This window comes from Cladophialophora psammophila (genome assembly GCF_000585535.1).
Source record: "Cladophialophora psammophila CBS 110553 chromosome Unknown aczJe-supercont1.7, whole genome shotgun sequence".
In the NCBI taxonomy this organism is placed as follows: domain Eukaryota; kingdom Fungi; phylum Ascomycota; class Eurotiomycetes; order Chaetothyriales; family Herpotrichiellaceae; genus Cladophialophora; species Cladophialophora psammophila.
Genome location: NW_006912928.1, coordinates 1,615,782 through 1,638,305, shown reverse-complemented (window position 1 = coordinate 1,638,305; position 22,524 = coordinate 1,615,782). Strand labels below are relative to the sequence as shown.

The following is a 22,524-nucleotide window of genomic DNA, read 5'->3' as shown; positions in this document are numbered from 1 at the left end:
GCCGTGTGATATGTCGAGACCATTAAAGCGGTATAACCGGCCACCGGCGGCGTCGGTAGAAGGGCGGCCGGACGAACTCATGTCTCTTTATCTGTCCACATGCTGCGCCAGGAAATTCACGCCTTTCTGGATGGGCTCAAAGGCGGTGCCGTCACGCCTTAACCTAGCGTCAAAGCCGTGAGCCGCACCTTCTACTAGGTACAACTCAGTCTGTACGCCATTCTTTTGCAGTTCCGCATGGGCCCATTGTCCAAATTTGGCATCGACAACGACATCCGCCGTCCCTTGAACGAAGAATGTTGGTGGGAAATCGCGTTTCTTCAGCAATGTCTCTGGATCTATCCGATCATACTCATCCTCAGCGATGATTTTGTCAAATTGAACACCCTTCCTGACAGATGTGACGAGATAGGCTCCGCGCGGTGTGCTCAGATCGGGCCCTTTCGGACCGAAGGGAGGGGGCGCGGCGGTCGGGGGGGGAAACTCGTTAAAGACCCGTTCGATGAATTCAGCGGAGGGTGGATCGGGTGCACCGGGCGGGGGCGGAGCGCTGCTCCCGGAGTGGTAGAAGGGATCACGGAGATATTTGAAACCGAATAGATCAAGGATGGCCTTGGGCGGGCGAGCGCGAGAAGCCTAGTTGTGCACGATGCCTCAATATTGATCAGCCTCTCACAGTTTGCACGATTAACACTCACCATCAACAACGCGAGGCCTCCACCGCACGAGTGACCGAGGGTGACGATCTTCTTGCCGTCCACCCGAATGCCATGTTCTTTTTCGAGCAGTCCGGGAAGCTCGTCCTGCGCCCATTCGTACGCGGCCACCGAATCGGCGACTGGACCGTCCAGCACAGAAATTGTTGGGCAGAGACGATAGTCCGAAGACACGGCGACGAAGCCAGCTTCGTTCAAGGCCTCCACATGTGCAGCCGAGAGCATTGCCCGGCTACCAACAACATAGCCGCCTCCGTGAAAATACAGTGCTGCCAGTCCCATCAGCAAGGTGTTCTACGAGCAGTTTCATTCTCCAGCAAGAATCTTACCGAGTCCTTTTACCGAGCTAGTGTTGCGAGGCAAGTGCACGGTGGCCGTCAGGTTTACTGTTTGCGCACCATACTTTACAGCCTTGAAGATGTAATCGATGCTCGCCATGTCTACCGAAAAGTTCCCCGCGGTTGATTAAAAAATATATCAGTTAATCAGATAGAGCTCTACTTGCGCCGGGAGAGGAATCGCAAGAAAGAGAGGTGTTTTGAAGTCGATGGCGTAGCCATGATACCTGGCTCCATGCTTTATCACGTCTTTCGAGTCCCTTTTTTATTACGACGAAACGGGCACCCACGGACGCTAGTACCCGCGGCGGAAAGTGTCAATTCCGCGGAATCACTGCGACCTTGCAAATCCTCAGTATTGCAAGTTTGCGCAAGCAAACCCGGGCCTTAGCTCCATCAGAAACTCGTCGTTGCCGGTCTTGTGAAGACACCCGAAAGAATTCGTGCCTCTGTTGTATGCCGAGACCGCTCCTCTTCCGCAAGAGCCAACGTAGAAAGGCATTCCTGCTGCTCTATTAAAGTGTGTGAGGTATGCCTATAACATATACACATCTGGGGCACCAGAGTGGCTGGGCTTGCTCATTCGTTAACACCCAAACCGTCGTAGCGAAGCTCCTTCTGCATATTACCGATACACAGGGCCTTCTGCTGTTCGGGGAGCCACATCTTGAAACGGCTCCTTCTTTTGACTCCTTGATCTGATTCCGACGTCCTGGCAGAATGTGAGAGAGTGCTCATGCTGACTAGCAACGCGTTAACCATGGCATCAGGGAGTATACAGCATCAGCGGCGTTCTTCGAGGCGCTATGGGCGGTGAGCACCTACCCAGGACACTACAGGAAGCTCCCCGGTCGTCGAAGATCTACTGATATGCATCTGTGCAGGCTGGCGTGCGATATTGCTTCGTAAACCTAGGATCAGACCATCCTAGCATTATGGAGGCAATGGTCAAAGGCAAGCGGGAGAGGCCGGACCGCTTTCCCAAGTTCATCACCTGCCCAAGTGAAATGGTGGCGCTGTCGATTGCGGACGGCTACGCGCGTGTCACCGGAGAACCTCAAGCCGTCATTGTGCACGTCGACGTTGGAACACAGGCACTCGGATGTGCCGTACACAATGCCAGCGTCGGCCGCGCGCCTGTGCTCATTTTTGCCGGTCTATCCCCATGCACGCTGGAAGGCGAATATCGCGGGAGCAGAACCGAGTTCATTCACTGGCTACAAGACGTCCCGGACCAGAAAGCGATAGTGTCACAATACTGTCGCTACACCGCCGAAGTGAAAAAAGGCAAGAACATCAAACAGGTGGTGAACCGGGCGTTGAGTTTCGCCACAAGTGAGCCTCGTGGGCCAGTCTACTTGCAAGGGGTGCGCGAGGCCATGGAAGAGGTCATTGAGCCGTACGAGATCCGACAGGAGTTTTGGAGCCCCGTGGAACTTGGTGGCCTAACACCGAGACACCTCGACATCGTGGCTAAAGCCTTGGTCTCCGCGCGAGAACCTCTGGTTATCACGGGCTATTGCGGACGAGATACTGCCGTAGTACCCTTACTCGTGGAGTTGGCCAACATTATCAAGGGCTTACGTGTTCTCGACACCGCCGGCTCGGACCTTTGCTTCCCTGCAGATCATCCTGGCTGGTTGGGAGTGAGGTACGGATCGGACGAGGCCATACGTACAGCCGATGTGATAATAGTACTCGATTGCGATGTGCCGTGGATCAACACGCAATGCAAGCCCGCCGATGCTGCCAGGATCATCCATTTCGACGTCGACCCTTTAAAACAGCTAATGCCTCTCTTCTACATCGACGCGATACTACGTTGTCGCGTCAACATCGCCGTTGCTCTTGGCCAGATCGTCCAGTATCTAAAGACCGGGCTCGCGGACCGAATCAACGCAAACCAGGAACAATACACAAGACGCTGGTCGGCCCTTCAAGCGTCATACACCCAAAGGCTCGCTGCGATAGCTTCACAGGCCGAGCCGAACCAGGACGGCTCGTTCGGATGTGACTTCCTGATTTCGCAAGTCCGGAAGGCATGTCCGAAAGACACCGTCTGGGTCATCGAAGCCGTCACCAACACATTCACCGTGTCCGATCAGCTCCAGGCAACACTACCGGGAAGCGTGTTCAGCGCGGGTGCGGGCGGCCTGGGTTGGTCGGGAGGTGCAGCTCTTGGTATCAAAATGGCGACCTCTGCCCAGAACGGAGGCAAAGGCAAGTTTGTGTGCCAGATCGTCGGCGATGGCTGCTTTCTCTTCTCCATCCCTGCCAGCGTGTACTGGATTGCGCAGAGGTACGAGATACCCGTGTTGACCATAGTGCTCAATAACAATGGTAAGCTGGACCGAGCCAAATATTAGTCCCTGAGTTGCGTTGTGCATCGTGAAAGCTATTGGGCTGACAGACAAATGTTTTTTCTCGCAGGCTGGAACGCCCCTCGTAAGTCTCTGCTGCTTGTCCACCCGGACGGATTGGGGTCCAAAGTCAGCAACGAAGAGCTCAACATCTCATTTGCGCCTAATCCGGATTACGCGACCATTGCAAAGGGTGCATCAGGAGGAAAATGCTGGGTGGGCCGAGTCGATACCGTGGAGGAAGTGGCACGAATGCTGCCCGAGGCCGTGGACGCCGTACAACACGGCGTTTCCGCTCTATTGGACGCTCGTATAGCAGGTACTTCTGTACGATGATGGAGACGGGATCTTCGAAAATCTGCTTGACAGGTCCTGCGATGAGATAGACTGGACAATAAATTCAGTTCGTGAGAATATCTGGCTGTCATGCAAATATCACTCCCAAGTGTCACTCTAACGTACTAATGATGCCCAGGACGTTCGAAACGTCTGATCCCTAATTCGGCCCTGTCAGCGCTTGTCGCCGATGCACTGGTGGGCTCAGCGTAACAGCGAAGTTGCATGAAAAAGGCTTTGAAGATTCAGCTTGATCTTTGTCATGCTTTTACTTCAGACTTGGCTCACCGCAAAAATTGATCTTGTACTGGGGCCCTCATCGCTTTGAACCGACCTTTGATATGGCCATGGCATGGCAATAGTGCTGGAAAGGCTACAGGCATGGGTCACGTGGTGTTGCAATCTGGTATTCAGTGTATCTGAATGGTCGACTCACCGAGATATCCTACAGTTCCCAGGGCTTCTGGGCTACGCTGCAGTATGGTCCAAAACTCAATACTTCGCATTCTATCCTCGGAACTGTTGAGTCATTCAATGAAGTCGATTCAAGTTGATCCTTCCGCTACCGTTACGCCGAGATCTATTGTAACAGAGCGCTTCAGGGTTCGGCATGCACGTGCAACAACGCACAGAGGCCTGTCCAGCAGGTCGGGGATCGAGAACGCCTTTCCAGTTGACACTGACAGAACAACACCACCAACACCACCCAGAGAGGCGGCAGCTAGGGCAACGAACGCCTAGCTAGTTGGCGGCATTTAATGAGGGGGACAGGGCTGAAAAACAGTCAAGAATAGGTAGACGGCACCAAAAGAACCATGACAACTGTTACTCTGTTCAAACTGTGACGAATGACACACTGCCAGCACTATAAACTGTCCTACTCTCTCAATCTATTTTGGTTTGACATGTGACCTGACAGGCCTCTGCCCTGCCAGTCCACCAACCCAGCACTGCACAGCCACCTTGCCTTGTTACACTATAATCGATGTGCTGCTTCGGCCTCGGACTTGAATCAGAGATTACATCGATAAACTTGCTGTCTCAAAAATCTGTCATAATGTGCATTTTTTTTTCACAATGGACAAAGCTCCTTGTACAAACACATCTGACCTAGGTTGGCACCTGGGCGCGAATGCCTCACACAAGAGGTACAGGCAACAATCGGCCTGAACCCGTATTTTTACAGGGAACCAGCCCCCAAAAATGCCAAAAACCACATGGAAAACTAATGGAAAAAGACGGTTCGAACGAGGAGTTGCACAGGATATCCCATGAAGAGAGTGTGCCCCCAACACCACCGGGGCCCTCACAGTCGCCGATTGCTTCAAAGCCGTGTCCATTTAGCTGGCGGCCATCCACGTAGTGCTTATCTTCTGTTTTCCCTCCTCTCTGGAGGTCGCATAGCTACGTACAGACACCAAGAGAGTTCTGATTCCGTTTCCTTTACCTTTGTTGGCATCTTGAATGTCCCGGCCCGGGACATCCCCTTGCAGTCGGAACGTGATTGCAGTCGCGAAGAAGAATCCAAATGAGATAAGCTTGTGGACGAGACGATGATGTCCGATCCGTGGCTCGGAATCTAGGTAGTGCTGATTATCCTTGTGCCACTACCAGCGCAGTACGAGATGAATGAAACAATGGCACTATTGAAAAAGACCTTGGTGACGATCTTGGGACGAATGGTAGAGGCTCTCGTGGCTTGCCCAGCAGATTCGTGTGGGCATAGATCATGTAGAGAGAGCCTTGCTGCGTAGAATGTCGGTTGATGGGGGGATGAGGAGGTTATGCTATACCGTAGAGCGGAGCACTGCTCAGACCCCTGGCCAAATGGGTCGAAACTCCGCATGGCGGTCCGAATGTGCTTTGCGGCTTCAGGTCATTGATTCGCCAAGTCTTCCCCGTGGGTTTTCGAATCCAGCTTTCTTCATATTTCCTATTCCCTCTCGCCCCCCACACCTCCCGTTAGCGGCAGTTGTCACCGCGGAATACACGGAAATCCTCTGGGCATATGTGGTAGCTGTGAATATAGCTAAATGATGATCAAGTCCATGGCACGGTCAACTACAACTTGCGTCGGTTGTCCGAAGGTCGACTTGCATCGAGATATCGCAAGATGATTTCTCAACTCCAAGACCTGCAACACAATGTGCCCGTGGTGATCGCAGTGTCATGCGCTCTCTTGATCCTGTCCTATCTGCTCAGAGTTCTCTTCAGCCCCTTGCGAGATGTCAAAGGTCCTGCGCTCGCGCGGTACACCCGCCTGTGGGAGTTGTACCAGAATTGGGAAGGTCGATTGGAACAGGTCACCGTCGCTCTACACAAACGATACGGTAGCTTGATCCGCCCAACAGCATATTACGTTGATACTAAACTCTTCGAGGCCCTATCGTCCGGCTAGCACCCAATCGTTTCAGCATTGGTGACCCGGCAGCGATCCGGACCATCTACGGCCCCGGCTCAAAATTCTACAAATCCAACTATTACATTCCGTTTGGTGCACCCTCTATGGAGCACAAGGATGTCTTCTCTGAGACGAGCAACGCGAAGCATGCGCTCGAACGGAGGAAGACCTCGAACATGTACGCCATGAGCTCCTTGGTGTCCTACGAGCCATTCGTAGACAAGGTCAATGGCGAATTTATGGCCGCGCTGGCCGGCCATGCTGAGCACAGGCGCGCATTCGATTTGTTCACCTGGATGCAATTTTACGCATTCGACGTGATCGGCGAGATAACCCTAGGGAGATCATTTGGTCTCATCGAGGCTGGCTACGATAAGGATGGACTTCTGCATGCGGTTCACGTCGGATCCATAAGTTACGGGTCCATGGTGGGGCTCGTCCCTGAGATTCATCCATGGTATCTCCGGGTTTTGAAGGTTCTCCCCATCGAAAACCATTGGAATGTCACGCAACGGGTTATACTGAGGGAGATTGGTGCCAGAATGCAGGGCGCCAGTTTCAGCGATCGCAAAGACTTCCTAGCAAAATGTGTCGAATCGAACAAGGCTGGCAAGCTGGACCAGTTCACCATGAACAATGTGATCGGTTCCAATATCGGCGCTGGCTCCGACACCACTGGCATCAGCATGACTGCAATCATCTACTTCCTCATGAAGCATCCCGATTGCTTGCAGAAGCTCCGCGAAGAGGTTGACACTGCCGCTCGGCAAGGAAATCTTTCTAATCCCGTCACCTTTCAAGAGGGTCAAAAGCTTTCATACTTGCAAGCTACCATCAAAGAGGCGTTGCGGCTGCATGCAGCCGTCGGCCAGATTCTCAGCAGAGTGGTTCCCGAAGGAGGCGCCCAACTTGCGGGGAGGCACTTCCCAGAAGGCGTAGGTCCCAAGCAAATCCAACAATACGTTCTTTAAGAAACAACTACTAATTGTACGACCACTAACAGACCGTGGTGGGAATAAATGCATGGGTGATCCATAGCGACGAAAGTATCTGGGGCAAGGATGTCCACGAGTTTCGACCGGAGCGTTGGCTGGTTGACAAAGAGCGACTTGCCTTCTTGGACCAGCACTTCCTGGCGGTAAGTGCTCTTTACTCTCATCACATTTTATTAAACGAAACCCCTTCACTGATGCGGTTCTACAGTTTGGTGCCGGTGCCAGAACTTGCATCGGCAAGAACATCTCGCTGCTTGAAATGACAAAACTCCTGCCGCAACTCGTGCTCAAGTTTGATTTTGTCCCCGCTCGTGATAGTGAGTGGACGACGAGTAGTGGATGGTTCGTCAAGCAGAAACTCCAAGTAAAAGTCACCAAGAGAGAACAATGAGAACACTCTACATCTCTCGTGCGTTTCAAAACTAGCTGTGGGCTTGGGACCGCGAAGAACTGTAGGAAACAAGGTTTGCACAATTTGCATTTCTTCTAATCACATATATCCATATCACAAATGGATGGAGGATGTACTGTGTACCCGAAGCAATTGGGACTTCCAATCCGGGAGCTTCTAAACTCCATGAACGAGTGAGATTGGAAACATTTATGGCCTGAAGCTTAGCGCGGTGTCTTGACATGTCAAAACACTTGACAATTCGTATGAAATACGGTCTATCCTTCCCGTCCATGCTTTCGCCTCCAAGTATGACCAGACCGGGATGGAGTGTCGAATCCACAATCTTCTTGGCTTGTCATATATCAAGAATCATAACTTTTGCTTCCCCAGTCTTATAGATGCATCTCCTGTAAGGACAGTGTTTATTTACATCACTGTCGTGACATTAATCCCTGGCTGATGACAAGGACGATACGACCGATTGTGTATCGCTGCACCAGCCGCGGAAACTCACGCCCGCGGAAGCTGTTCGCAGTTCCTCGGAGGCTTTACGTGAAAGCAGTTCCTTTGCGCTCCGTTAACACGTAGAGGGTCCAGATGCTTCGATTGCCAAAGCTTGTTGTCAAGTTTGGAGACCTCGCTAGGGGTTGTGTTTCTACCAACGATAGCACCACTCACATTGACTCCGTGCCTTGATATGGGTGACTTTGCGTATAGTTTTCAGACAGCTGCCGCCGCTCCCTCCTGATGCAGAGATGATCCCTGGTCCCACTTGGTACGCCGGCTGTGTGAAGTCTGCTGCAGGTCGTGAGTTGTGACGCTTACCCTAACCCACCCGTCGCTCACGACGCAGCGCGCGTACACTTTTTTTCTTCCTATAAAAGACAAAGATTTCAAACGGGGAAATTTTTGGCGTCAACTGTGAGGAATCAGCACGTCAAAAGTGATTGATCATCATGCCATTCAGAAGTTTCATCTACAAGGTGGCAGAGGACGGGCAAGATCTTCTCGCCGATGTACATTTCACCGAGAGCTCCCACAACAACGAAAATAAAGCTATTGGTGAGTAAAACCTACTGATTTTCCCATATACTCGGGCAAATCGCCGCTGCTGCTTCTTGGCTATGCATGATGACTCTGCATCTTCCCTCACTGGGTGTCTTGCTAATGGCTTCATTGTTTCAGTGCTGGTATTTCATGCGGGCGGCTACACTCTCGGCTCCCGTACCCTTGTTCCAGCAGCCACCCTCCGATCGCTCTGCGCTCGTGGTTTTGTGGTGGTATCCGTCGATTATCGTCTTTGCCCACATGTCTCAATCTGGGAAGGGCCTATGGCGGACGCGCGAGATGCCTTGCAGTGGGCGCGGAATGCTCTGCCAGGCCTTTTGAAGAAGGATGCCGGAGTGGATATTGACGGTGAGAAAGTCATGGTATTCGGGCAGAGCTCCGGGGCCACGCTGGCGTTGCTTCTGGTGCGTTGATGAACTGTCCCTGTATTCCTTGACAAACTAGCAGGAGGTCGTGTATCAAAAAATCACGCCTCTCCGAAAGTGAAAAGCTGACCTTGTCCACGGATTTATAGGGAGGTCTCCCCAATCCTCCGCGAGCCATTGCCGCCCTCTATGGTGCTGCGTACTTCGCAGACAGTGTTTGGAGCACGCCTTCCCCTGGTGCTGCCATGATGCCCGTTGTCGACAGAGATTTTGCCGACAAGGTCTACTCGGAGCCACCTACATCTCATGCAGAATTTCAAACGACTCAATATCTGGCCCCTGGCCAAATGCCGGTGCCTGATCTGAGCAAACCCCGCGATGCGTGGATGGTGCTGGGCTTTAAGGAGGGTAATCATTTAGCCAAATGCGTGAAGGATGGCAATTTCGAGAGAGTGGATCCGGCGACATACTTTAGGGAAGAATTTCCCCCAACTATCTTTGCAACCGGAACTGCGGATCACTTTATCGATCCGGATTGCTCCCGGAGGATGTATGAAGAGCTCAGGCGATTGCGGGTATCCACAAAGCTAGTGACTGTAGAAGGTGGTGACCACGGGTTTGATTTTGGCATAGACGAAGAGGACGCGAATTTCCAGTCTGGCGTGGTACCGGTATTGGAGTTTTTGGAGGAGTACGTCAATAGCTGAAAAAGACTGTCTGAATACAAAATATGGTTATGCTGTTTTATCGAACCTTCAAGAGGAAAGTTTGGCGTTGTGGTATCGAGGATCTAGTTTTGTGAGAGCGATATCGAGTAGCGGTCACCCCAACGAGAAGTATTTAACGTGCGTTTGCAATGTGGGTTGACACCCGGGGCTGACAGAATTGTGTGTGGCCTTCATGTATATATATAGAGAGAGAGAACGGACATGTGGTGCTATCAGTCAGCGCCATCACCAGGTAAGTACAAGTACCTTGCGGGAACGAGAGCACTGTCGATCATCTTATATTTTACGCTACTCGCCTTCTGTAATCAAGTACATGGAACCAGGGAGGTGAAGAGCACGATCGATAACATTAGGGGTGTGCATGTGTTCAGTGGCCCGCCTCACACAAGGACGAGTTGGTGCCCACAATAATGCGGGCATGACACCCTGGGCAAAAGCAGCTTTGAGAACTGTTAACAAGGGTGAGAAGTGCTGTATCTGCTCGCCATCCAGTCGTCATTAATTGAACGCGAGAGCGAGGAGAAGAATCATGAATTGTTGTTCACGAGAATGAGAGCAGAGCGTGTGTATTGTTCAACCCCTCTTTCGACGCAGCTCGGTACGGGTGTTGTTCATTATTTGATATCGCTGCAGCGATGACAATTGCGACGTGATGAGACGGTGAATGAGATTAATAGCCAGTTTCCCCAGCATGGATCACAGGGCTTGTTATTGTTTTGGTACAGCCTTGCCCTCACAGCCTTTTGATTCTGCAAGACATTCGTCAACTCGTCTTGTATCACTGTCTGTTACTGCAACATTGCCGACTGTATATTGAGCGGCGTCATTCTAACTGCTTGTCTTCTTTTCCTCCCTCTTTTGCCGGCTTTCTATGTGACTAGCTCAGAATTAGCTGACGCTCACAATGTTTGAAGACTTCGGCCAGGAATGATCAAGCGTCAGCCGGCGACGGATTGCATGAGTAAATACGCATTGCCATTCTCTTCTTACAAGGCGTACACTAATGGGCTTAGGGTGGCAATATTTTGCTTGATGAGGATCATATTGAGTCCTTCTCGGATACGGAGGCATGTTTGTGGGCCTATTTGATGACAACGTGATTCCCGATTGAAGCAACTTTGGAAGATCGGTCCGCAAGCACAGTGGCATTATCTATGTCTGCAGTGCTTGGGAGGAGGACCAGTGCTTGGGAGGAGGACCAGTGCTTGGGAGGAGGACCAGTGCTTGGGAGGAGTCGCAAAAATATAGCAGTATTGGAGGTTTCCGCATCGACCTTGTTTGGCAATATGTCTCACAGGCTTCCATGTATACCGTGGCGACCGAAGACTTGTAACTGTACAAGTCGTTCTCCGTAGAAATAGAATTATTTGACGAGGAAAGCAGGCCAATGCATTTGCGTTCCTCGTGCGAAAATGTGGCATGCGAAGGTGTACAACCGGTTTCTGCTGAGCGGCTCGAGCAAAAGAGAACGCAGTGTGCAAAGATCGATGGGGTAACGTCGACAAGCGTTCAAATCAGGAAGCTATTCCGACTTAGCATCAACACACCCTAATTGGCTAGGCTAGCTAAAGCCCCGGCCAATCACAAAATTCAATGAATTTCAAGAGCGTCATTGTGGCATGGGTACAGCAGATACAGATGCTACATAATTAGGTGTGCGCAAGGTGTGCGACATCAACATCAGCAGCTGGACAACCCAGGGATGTTACTACCACCTAGACCTGCAATCGGGATGATGCAGAATATAGAGTACTCATTGTTGTGTCTGTCAATCGATGAAGAGCTTGAAGGGGAAGTTATCACGTGCCAGGGGACTATTTCTGCAGAGACCTTGGGGTTTACTGTCGGCGTGAATATGGTAGCAGCTGCAAGGTGCGAGGTGAAATCCGAGAGGAACTCTACTTTCCGCCAAGTACGGTGGAAGATAAATTACAAGACCCCATTTGGAGGCCCGTACTTCAATGTCGAAAAAGTAAGAGAAGAGAAGCCTTCACCTGACGGCAGAAACCCCGTCCCTGCAATCACCACGTTGCGATACGGGACACGGATACCCCTTGGTGACTTAGAGGTGAAAGTGGAACGCGTTGGCGCTCACAAGGTGTGGCAATTGTACAAACGACTGTTTTAACTGAAGAGCATTCCCGGCTTCGACCTCTACCATTACGACACTGATTCGGGCCACCATATGTCGATAGAAATGGACGATCGGACAAAGCAGACGCTCTTTGAATTCTACACGAAGTACAAGCAGAATGAGGCCAGGATGGAAGACCACTGGATGCGCTGGATCCACGGCTGCCTGAACCACAGCATCGTTGATCCGATGAAAGGAGACTACATCCTCGAGTTGTTGCCCAGATGGTCGATAATCAAGATCATCATATATGGTCTGCTCCCAGTGATAGGGGGGCCTTGCTGTCGGGATTTGTTACATGCAGGGCCGTATGCCGGAAGCTGACGATTTCGGTACGCGGATGGCTGTCATTCAGACAGCCTGGGAACTCTCGTCTATTGTCGTTGGAGCGGGTGGAGGTAAGGTACTCCGAAGGATACCAATCGTAGGGGCAAAATGAATGCTAACGAAGTGTCCCAAGTTACCCTTGGCATCTTGCGGAGGCCTAAGACCAGACACTACATAGGTCGTGGTGGAAAAGTCTGCTCCTACGGAGGATTTAGAAATCGACCTGGTCCGTAGTTCCTGAGCCTAAAGGGTTTCTCCAGCTATTTTGGTGTTGGACATGCCCTAAGACCTGCGCGGCCGTTTACTCGCCCGAGTGCTGCATTCGACTTCGTTCTCTTTGCCCCCCCCGAAAAGCTTTTGAGCAGTTGAACTGCGCCTCAGTGAAGAGCTAAAGCGAACCTCATCGCTGACTTGCAGACATCGCATCCAAACTTTCGAGAAGTCGTACGTGCCTCGTCTTTAACGTTAGGAGTAAGTGCCCTTTTCGGTGTAGGATAACCGATTAATGTTTGATAGTCTATTTAGACTCTCCATACCCAGCAAGATTAAAGACGATATACTCTGTATATGTGCAAGTTCCAGCGGGAGATGAATCACTAACTCCTGACGACATCACTGTAAAGTGGGATAAGTTGACGAGAGCCAATTAAAAGGTTGGGCGGTGTCGAACCTTGGGGCGGCACGATGAGGCACGGTCTGGCGGAGCCCTTTTTGGGCGCCTGCCACAATTTTCCTCGATAGATTTTTTGAGATCCATAAGTACCTAAGGAATTCTAGGCGGAAGCGTAGGGGCAGGGTCTTGCAAAATCCGCTGAGGCTTGGCTGAGAGGCAAATGTAGCCGATGGAGGAGCGCCAGATTAGGGATCCCTTGTAGCTCAATGCTCTAGGTGCTGCCTAGCGGGTGCTTAGGCAGGTTGGTGCCTCAGTTAAACCTCAGATCAAAGCGGAGATCAAAGCGGCCTTCGCTCACTCATTAGTTAGGGCCGAGCCTCAATACGGCGAATAGGTTTTTCGTCTGCAAGTAATATAGGTAGCCATATCTGCATTTTGGCCACTGCCTCACTACGGCAACCGCCGCCAGCAGCAAAAACACACCGTGCCACCTGCGAAGTCGAGCTTGTCTTCCTGCCTCCTATGATACTATGGGAGTCTACTGGTTCCTATAGATCGGCTCTGTGCCGAATTGGCCGCGTACGGGAAACCAAGTTAGCCTTACGCACCTTGCAGTCCAAATCGGAAGCTTGCTCCCCCTCTTAGAATGCTTGGACACAAGACTGCATCGTCACCAGCCAGAGAAGGCTCTTATAAGGGGCGAATTACATGCCGTGTCCCGCTCACATGTAGGAAAACGCCGAACTTCAAACATCATCGAGAATGCAACCCTGCGGCACGAGGCTGACCACAGCTTGATCTGTGGCCTGGTAGCCTTGCTGGCATTGATCCATGATGGACACAAATGGAACTTTTGGCCAGGAACAGAAGCACGAATGTTGCAAGACACGCTCGAGCCTCGCCTAAACAGTCTCTTGTTTCGCCCTGTTTTAGATGTGATAGGCGAACTCGCGGGGCACCTTCTGGACTTGGCGTTGGGGGCGAAAGCACCCAGCTCACCACCACAGAAGAGTCTCTCTTTTCTTCATGAACTACACAGTCTAGAGCGCCAATTTTGGCGTTGACGGCTCACCTGAGGAACATGTTGCGTATGCTTTTTGAAAGTCTTGAGGCCTTCAGGGTTGGGCTTGTGAAGCAGCCTTCCCGCACCGCCCCTTGAGCAGGTGATGTTGCCCATCGCTGAAGTATAAATTTCAGCTCAAAGATGTCCTCAAGGCGTTTTGGGCGCATCCTCGCTTACCAATTCGAGCCAGCCTTTGTGCATCGCGCGCCCTGGTACCGAGTATGCATGCTCTTTATCAGGTTCCCGAAGTTAAGCGTCGGAATTTCCTTCTCTGACAATCAGGAATTCGTATTTTCACGGGTCTAGTCTTTCAGAACTTGACTATCACAGTTCGAGAAGATATGCAACTCCGCCTCGCCCGCGTACCCAAAGCGACGGTGCCTGAGGGTCTATAAAGCCATGGCCTGTCTTGAGCATCCCAAGATGGCTTACTTTCCTTAAGCATATCGTCTTGTCTCTGAGGTCGTCATGCCCTGGCTCCGGAACATCCAGAACACCTGGCTTGGACACCTGGGCGGGGGGTCTGTTTCGAGTGATCCTCAGTCTTCTACTGCTCCACATGTCACCCAGCCCCCGTCCTATACTTCGCTATCTCCATTCACAACACCACGAACATCAGGCTTAAACCACTCAACCGGCCCCCCATCTGACACTGGTCAGTCCGAGAGATCAGATGCTTCCAACGACATCACTCCGGACCTGGGACGTGAAATCAAAAGACTTGCAAAGGCCTACGCGCCGGACAAAGATGTCGCAAAGATCGATGGCAAGGGTGATACCAAGCAGAAGTATTGGCCTGGAGAAAAAGAACCTGCTCCGCATGAAGACTTCAAAAGTAAAGCGCTTGTAGAAGAGCCATCTGTTATTCCGACAAAGACTGAGAGCCCACCCTCACCAAGCGAGAAGTCAATCCGTCGACAGCGGCGATGTGTAATTTGTGTTGTTCTCATCATCGGCGTGATGATAGCGTTGTTGGCAGGAATAATCACCACCGCTGTGCTACTGACAAGGTATAAGCTTCGGTCCTCTATGACACTTGTACCTGTCATATTTCAATATTGTACCCCGTCGTCTCACTAATTCAATTGGCATTACAGACCCGATGGACCTGCAGTCTCGAACTCCACCTCGACCACAATCACGACCACCGTGACTTCAGTTACTGACTCGACACAAGTGTATACCTCCACGTTGACCTCAACCACGATTCTCTCGACGACAGACACACTGTCAACCATGGTGACCGAAACAGACACAACCTTAACGACATCCGTGATACTCGCAACGCACACGGCCTCCTCGGCTCAGCCATCATCGACCAGCTCAGCCTTTTACCTCGGCGGCTTTGATGCGGTCGTTGCTTCGGGCCAGACCAACATGTTCTACACCGATCAAAGTAGGTCTGTGCAACATATCTACGACGGCGGTGATGGTTGGGAAAGATCCACTCCTACGGCGATCGCGAGCAACGTAAAGCCAGGAAGCCCCATTACCGCCTCGCTCGTGACTGCTTCCGCTGGTGACTATTCGGAGGTACGTCAAACAACTCGCAGAGCTGCATTGCCAATGAAGGTGACTAACGGTGAATAGATATACGTCTTCTATATTGACACGGATAACAAGATCCGAGCAGTGGTTTCCAGCAGCTCATGGAGCGATTACACGCTTAGTTCCTTGGAGCTTAAGGTCGCCGATTCGATGTTCATTAGAAGTTGCGTCCCAGACAGCGATGAGTACAGCTACCACGACGACGCAGATCTGTATCTATACTTCGCATCCCAACCAGCGGGTAGGATCAGGAAATACGGGTACTCGCGCTTGTCAGCCACGTGGAAGGAACTCTTCGACTTGCCGCCGGTCACTAGCTTGGGCCGTGAGGTCGAGTGTCAGTTCATGGGCGGCTATGAGGCCCTCTGGATGGCCGACACCCAGAGTGGGCTGCTGCAACAGTGGTGGAGGTCAAAAGCAGCTGGACAGGACTGGACATTAGGTGAGGGATTCCTTTTTCGCAAGAACGGGCTGTAACACGACGGTTTGAGTGGTTGACAACAAGACTTAGGAGTCCAAGGCGCGGATCCACTGCACCCACACACGTCGCTACTATCCCTCTCTGCAGCAGAAAACAACCGCACACACATAATATTCCAATCTGCTTTGCTGGACATCCGCCGGTACGACATCAGCGGGCTCGGCACCTTCGCCGCCATCGACGGCAGCGGCGTCATCCATACCGGCACCAGCACTCCAGGCACGCGACTCACCACGTGGGCGAATTCCAGGTACTGCGGCGAACAAGTGGCTGTGTACTACCAAGTGAGCGACACCTCGGAACTACATTACCAGACCTTCCAGGATAGCTGCTATTTAACGGGCTACTATGATGAGGAGTTGACTTGCTATGTCACCGAGGGAGACTCCAAGCGCGATAGAGTCATGCCGCTGGTCACGACATACGGTAAGATTGTTCACCATCATAAGAAGTATACTGGTTGGGCGGGGTTTGGGTTATTTGTTGCGGCGTGCGCCGCGCTGGGTGTCTTGATTTGTCTGTGTGCAATTTGTGCATCGTAGCTTGGGAAAGAGGCTCCAAGAGATCGATGAAAGTACGAATGTGCCGCTGGAGGTGGTATTGTCTCTCGCTATAGAAACTATGTAGAGCTCTCGTCAGATGAAAGCTGGCCACAATTGGATTGAACTTGAACATCTCAGCCTTGTTTCCCTTGCCCTTTTGACCTTGAAGCCTACAAATTTCTTGTGTGAATCCCGTCATGCCTTGTGTCCCTAAGCATCACGAAAAGAAACACATGTGTTGACTTGGTATTTCGGGGATGGTGCATATACCAGATTTCAATCCTTAGCTCCTTTCAAGTCAAAAAGGCTCCATGAACGGGATCCCGTCAAGATATGTTGTTCTAGCGATTGAAATGCAGAAAACAGTTTTCGCCTCAGGCTCGGAACCGAAACTGAACAAGCGCCCTGTCGAGTCCGTGGCGGACTAACTACATAGTAGTTGGCTAGAATCCGTCCTGGGCTCACTTCAAACGTCGCAAGCACGCGCGAGACTGAGCATGGGTGATTGGATGCCGAGTATGGAAGTGACCAGCCTAGTATGGAGGCCCATTTTACACTGAGCAGAAGTGAGAGGCAGGTTTAGCCGGTCCCTATGGCGCCCGATTAGGCTGGTGAGGGTAGTGAGGCCCTAGGTGTGTTTACTTAGGGAGTGCTCAGGGAGCGCTCGGTGATGTTCGGCTTAAATCTCAGTGAAAGCTCAGGTTAAAGCGGCCTTCGCTGACCCTCCAGGATGAAACCGTATGTGGCAATTAGGTTTGTCGTTGGCGAGTAATCTAGGTCAACTCCCTCGGTATACCGAGTATGCTGGTGGCATAAGTCCCTGTCTGACGTAGTTGGCGAACAAAACTCCCCAAGTCAAATCACATCCAGACGCAATCAATCATCCAAGAAAACCCATTCAGAGATTGTGTGCTGTCATCATTGACGTCGATCAAACAAAGACTAGCTCACGGGTTGCATCTCTCAACACCAGGGACAGCCCCTTTGCCATCCGATATACGTGTACGTTTTGTCAGCAACCCCGCTTCGCCGGACGTCCCTCGACTGATCGGAAACCGAAGAGAATCATCAAAAGCGAAGAAACAATGGACATCTCTCTATCCACATGGCGCGTCCTCGGCCTGTCAGTGGCGACGACGTACATCGGCCTAGGCACATTCGCGCTGACCTGTCCGGTTCTGGCGGCCAAGGGGTTCGGGCTATACCCGCACTCGTCGCCGTCCACATCTAGCTCAATGGCGCCACCGGGGTCGAACGCGAACCCGACCAAGAGCAGCACATCGCCGCCCGAGCACGCCAACGCCGACGTGGCCAACCACGCCGCCGCCGTGACGACCTCGATGGCCCTGCTGGGCGCGCGCGACCTGAGCATCGGCATCGCGCTCACAAAGTTTGGCGTCGACGGCAAGCTCCAGGACATGGGCATCCTGATCCTCGCGGGCATGGTCCTCTGCGCCGTCGACGTCTATGAGATCTGGTGCCTCCGCGGGCCCGGTTGGGGCGCTGCCTTTGCCGCGGGCGCCGGCATGTGGTTGGGCATTGGGATCGGGTTGGTTCAGGTGTAAGAATGACCCTGATAGCTTTGGGAAGCTGCAAAGGAAGTGGCGGCCGGGTAGTGGTGGTGGTGGACAAGGGATTTCGGCCACTCAGGCTGAGTGAGTGCCGATTACGGGAGAATGTACATAGCACACGCGAGACGACGGTGGAAAAGCTGGCATGGCGCCCGAGTCCTCTGCCATTATGTATTTTATATAGTCACCCTCCTCTGGCATGTCTATCTTGCCGAAGGCGCATAAAAAAAGCAAATCTCCACCCTCTCCCATTTCACGAACCCGGCGAATCGGTCGTTGCGTTTATTGGTTCTCTCTTTTCTTCTCGTCAATTTGCATTAGTTGATCTTGTCGACAGAGACGTCGCCTGAGGTGCTGCGCGGGCTAACCCACTCTGCTGCTGCTCGCCGATGATGGAAGGGTACTATTCTCGTCCATCAGCCCCGTTGCTCCTTGTGAGGGGACTCTTTCTTCTTCTTTTCTCCTCCGCAATGCTTCTCCTTTCATGACTAAGTTGGATACATACTCGGTTAATGCCAAATGGCCAGCCTTGCAGGAGATTCCGCAATCCTGAACTGGTTATTAACATCTCGAGTATCGAATCAACAATACATGAAGGTCGTGGTACCCGAGACCTGATGGCAGCCACGGGATTTGACACCGTATGTAACCCCCCCGTATGATATGAACTGCAGATGACTTCAGCCCATTCTGCATTTCTGTGAAAAAGTCTATTTCATGCTCTCATTCCGCTTACATGATCATGATCACCACACCACCGTGAGTTTATGCCCGTGGCCAAAATGCAAATCACATCAGAGGTCCGCCCCTTCCCTCAGGAAAAAATTGCTTTTCCTCCGCGTTACATGAGGGCCCGTGTCCCCTGTGTTTTTTTTTTTTCGTTAACAAAAGTCATCAATCGCCCTAAGCAGCCAAGTGCTTCTCCAGGTCCGGTCCCGCCAAGATGCAGCTTCTTCTCACATGTCGACCGTCTCGTTGAATCGTAGAATGCCGTTCGCCTTCATAACCCCGCTGACGCCCTCCGGTGTCATGGCGAAGCCCGAGCTCTGCGCTTGCCCTTGCAAGTGAGACTGCTGTTGGGCCCCACTATCGTCATCCGCTGAGGCATCAGATACCAGCACTAGCCCAGCCTGCTTGATGGTTTCCGTCAAAGCAGGCACCATCTGCAAAATCCGTGAAGAGCACGTCAACCCCATGAAGTTGTTTAGCTGTGCCAAGCGCGCAGACTCCTTGATTGACGTCCCCCGTCGAGAAGCCGGTTTGAGCAGATTTGCGGATGATTGGTAGGCGCTTTGCACGCCACCTAGATCGTTGCAGAGTAAGACGGGGAAGTTGGGTTGCTTCCAGTTCAGGGCGGTACAGATGTTGCTGTTGAATGAAGAGAAGACAATGGAACGAGTCAGGTCTGCGGAATGGGCGCGCAAGGCTCTGGCGTGATCAAAGACTTCGGTCAGAATCGCATCCGCGAAGGTGTTGATATCAATGTTCGAGTAGACGCCCAGATTGAGATCCTCATGGTTTGCCGGATAAAGCACGTGCAGATTGAGATTGATGTGCGGCGGTACCGCTGTTAGGATCTCGTGGAGGGCAAAAACTGAGCCAGAGAGGCGGTTTCGCCATTCGATGATATCCACGCTTTCCAGTATCGGCGTCCCATCGCTATTGAGAAGGCCGCCAGCCATCCCAAGTTTCATCAAGACTTCGTATTTTAGCTGACAGAGCGAGACGTCGAGGTTGTTGTATGTCACAAAATAAGATGGATAGCTCACTGGAATGCCGTCGCGGGTAAGCTGTATCGTTAGTCTGAGGTAGTCTCCAGAGAGACTCGAGCCTGTCACTAATCCGCTGTGGTCGTCTAAGGCGCTCGTGGCCTTCCAGTATGGTGCGAACTGTGTAATCTCAAGCGGAGTACCCTTGTACGGCTTGATGACTTGGAAATCGAACTGGATCTGACCCACCGACCGGAGCCGTGGGTCAAACAGTGGAAGACAACACGTGCCAGCGCTGCTCTCGATGGCGCGAAAAACATCCGGAAGGGCGACCGACTTGGCTATCACTTTGGATCCAAAGGTCGGGTAGATTTCGAAATCCACAGAGAAGGTGCTGAGATTATCCACCTGAAAGTAGACAGACCTAGCGTCCTCCTGTATAGGGAGCATCAAATTGCGAGGAATGAGGTCGGACGTCTTCGAAGATATGGTCAAGCGAGCGGCAGGATACCTTGCTTCATTGAAGAATTGTATAGCTTTCGACGTACGGTCAAAGTTGAGGGCAATGAAGGTTTTCGTGTCGAGGAAGTTGTGTCCATAGCGGCGCAGAGGTATAATTGGTGGCGGCAGCGACAGATCAGGGATACCATCGGCATCAACTCCTGTAGGCTCTTCTGGGGTGATCTCCATTGCGAGCATCTGGCTATGAGGAGGGACCACTGCTCCTAGCATCGTGGAAGACCTGCGTTCGGCCCGATGATGGCTGCTCTGCTCCCAGAGAAGTTCCATACATTCAAGGTGACCTTCCCATGTCGCATAATACATTGCTGTAAGGCCCTTTTCGTCAAGCGCCTCGGGATCAGCACCATTTTCGAGCAACACCCGCAAGCACTCGACTCGGCCTTCGCTTGCGGCATGAAACAGTGGTGTCCATTGGTACAACCTATCGCGCTGGTTCAGATCTGCTCCATGTTGTCGGAGAATCAGAAGAAGATCGGCTTTTTGGCTCGATCGAGCCACGAGATGTTGAGGGAAAAGGCCTTCTGCATCAGGAAGAAGTTTTGCGTTTCTTTCTAACAACAAGGTTGCAACTTCGATAGACCCATGCTGACAGGCCAGGTTCAAGGGAATATGATCTGCGTCAGATTGTGGGTCGATCCGTGCATTGTTTGCGAGGAGAAGGCGAACACAGTCGACTCGGTGACGGACAATGCTGTGGATCAGCGGCGTGAAGTTGTCGTGATCCTTCATGTCGATTGTGTTTGGTCCTGCTGCCAATAATTTCTCGACCATTGCAAGTCGTCCTCTCAGACATGCATAATGCAACGCTACCCTACCATAAACATCCAAACGGGTCATGTCGACTCCATGATTGAGACCAAAGTCCAAAACGACGTCTTTGCCGTAAATTGCCGCTTCGTGCAAACAGTTCCGTTCGTTAATGTCATCTTCGGCATGAATATCGACCAGGCCAGAGTTCAGGAATAAATTCAAAGAATCATCAGGTGCTTCAGAGACGGTAGCGAGGAATATTCTGGTGAAACGGTCGCGTGCGTCTGGAGAGTTGCCTAGTCTCGCAAACCATTCGCGTAGGGCGCCAATGTTGCCAGCGGCAGAGGCTTGGAGAATCTGAATGTCAATGTCACTCTCTTCGGTGCCCACGCGTTGTCCAATCATGCGATCCTGTTGCCTGGAAACCTCATACTGAATATTCTCACCCTCAGCCCATGCTTCCAAATCGAGTCTCGCCGTTGTGGCTCGGTCGGAGAGATCCCGAAGCACGTCGCGGTTGAAGCATGGCTGGATTTCGACAGCTCGTTGCAAGTAGATCTCTTTTGTTCTTGACTGTCCTTGTGTCAGCTCAGACCAAAGGCGTGGTTATAGATGGTGGACCACCTTTGACGTTTTGTCCCACTACAGAATATCAGTCCCTGATCCAAAATAAGTGACAGGTCAAACAGACCTTTTTCAAAATTTTTGAAATTGCGGTTTCGTTGACTTCGACAAATTGCTGTGACGTGTCAGCTAACGGATCTCCTCTCGAGGATATATTTTTCACACTTGGAGTTTGTTGAGATCATTGTCAAACTGTTGAAACCCCTCGACCAACGTCGCGAAACTAGCAGAGAGTCTGGAGCTGGCTGCTATTCTTGCTTGTATGACTCGTTTCTTGTCAAGCAATGTCTTTAGCCGAAGCGAAAACTAGATGAGGTCAGACACCAGCTTCCCGTCAGATGGTTCTCCACACCTCTGCCTCTTTTTGGAGGTAAAACACGTTGACTTTTTCTATCTCACGCTCCTACAATTTTGCATCAGACGGGGCGAGAAGCACAGAAGATGGTTATGCGCCCACCAGCCGAAAAAAGAAGACCTCTTTATTCGCTCTTAGAGCAGCCTGTGCGTCGAGAGTGGTAGGACCTCCTTGGGCACTAATGGTAGGGGTAGCACTGAGTTGCTTGATGAGCTGGAGGGTATGGTGAGCAGCGTCTTCTCTAGCGAATACAGGAACTTTGCCACACCCTTTTGAGAGCCTTGTAGTTGAGGAAACTGGCTGCATATTCAGGCAGATCTAACTGCTGGCGTTGGATTTGTTTTCCGAATTTCCTGATCGGATTAGTGTCTGGCATCAGAGTAATCGAAGAGAACTTTACATGTTTGGAAGTGTGAGAGTATAAAAAGGATGACTGAAATGCCGCTATTACGGAATAGAAGCGGCCTCGACAAGGCTCTTGTGTTGCCCCTCGGCTGGCGACACGTTTCCGAGAGTGCTAGCGAATAGAAAGACTCCTTTGCGATGGTCGAAGATGCGGTATATTGGACATCGGGCGAGCAAGA

At 51.7% G+C, this 22,524-nt stretch overlaps 7 protein-coding genes across 7 annotated transcripts; 5 read left to right on the top strand and 2 right to left on the bottom strand.

Moving 5' to 3' along the window:
* Positions 1-87: 87 nt before the first annotated feature.
* Positions 88-1,154, bottom strand: A1O5_05618 (uncharacterized protein; the record flags this gene model as incomplete). Its single annotated transcript, XM_007746217.1, has 3 exons — positions 88-636; positions 699-985; positions 1,046-1,154. The coding sequence occupies 3 exons, from the start codon at positions 1,152-1,154 to the stop codon at positions 88-90; spliced, it is 945 nt and encodes a 314-aa protein (XP_007744407.1).
* An 835-nt stretch (positions 1,155-1,989) lies between these two features.
* A1O5_05617 (uncharacterized protein) lies at positions 1,990-3,750 on the top strand (the record flags this gene model as incomplete). The annotated part of the gene is made up of 2 exons (XM_007746216.1): positions 1,990-3,394; positions 3,485-3,750. The coding sequence occupies 2 exons, from the start codon at positions 1,990-1,992 to the stop codon at positions 3,748-3,750; spliced, it is 1,671 nt and encodes a 556-aa protein (XP_007744406.1).
* A 2,113-nt stretch (positions 3,751-5,863) lies between these two features.
* Positions 5,864-7,537, top strand: A1O5_05616 (uncharacterized protein; the record flags this gene model as incomplete). The annotated part of the gene is made up of 4 exons (XM_007746215.1): positions 5,864-6,080; positions 6,131-7,086; positions 7,155-7,289; positions 7,355-7,537. 4 exons carry the CDS (start codon positions 5,864-5,866, stop codon positions 7,535-7,537), a joined length of 1,491 nt encoding a protein of 496 aa, XP_007744405.1.
* A 959-nt stretch (positions 7,538-8,496) lies between these two features.
* On the top strand, positions 8,497-9,680 carry A1O5_05615 (uncharacterized protein; the record flags this gene model as incomplete). The annotated part of the gene is made up of 3 exons (XM_007746214.1): positions 8,497-8,602; positions 8,726-9,012; positions 9,123-9,680. The coding sequence occupies 3 exons, from the start codon at positions 8,497-8,499 to the stop codon at positions 9,678-9,680; spliced, it is 951 nt and encodes a 316-aa protein (XP_007744404.1).
* Positions 9,681-14,306: 4,626 nt separating this feature from the next.
* A1O5_05614 (uncharacterized protein) lies at positions 14,307-16,409 on the top strand (the record flags this gene model as incomplete). The annotated part of the gene is made up of 4 exons (XM_007746213.1): positions 14,307-14,848; positions 14,936-15,371; positions 15,429-15,828; positions 15,898-16,409. 4 exons carry the CDS (start codon positions 14,307-14,309, stop codon positions 16,407-16,409), a joined length of 1,890 nt encoding a protein of 629 aa, XP_007744403.1.
* A 1,085-nt stretch (positions 16,410-17,494) lies between these two features.
* Positions 17,495-17,974, top strand: A1O5_05613 (uncharacterized protein; the record flags this gene model as incomplete). The annotated part of the gene is made up of 1 exon (XM_007746212.1): positions 17,495-17,974. One exon carries the CDS (start codon positions 17,495-17,497, stop codon positions 17,972-17,974), a length of 480 nt encoding a protein of 159 aa, XP_007744402.1.
* Positions 17,975-18,936: 962 nt separating this feature from the next.
* A1O5_05612 (CDK inhibitor PHO81) lies at positions 18,937-22,316 on the bottom strand (the record flags this gene model as incomplete). Its single annotated transcript, XM_007746211.1, has 6 exons — positions 18,937-21,534; positions 21,653-21,700; positions 21,751-21,891; positions 21,938-21,988; positions 22,043-22,153; positions 22,209-22,316. The coding sequence occupies 6 exons, from the start codon at positions 22,314-22,316 to the stop codon at positions 18,937-18,939; spliced, it is 3,057 nt and encodes a 1,018-aa protein (XP_007744401.1).
* Positions 22,317-22,524: the final 208 nt, after the last annotated feature.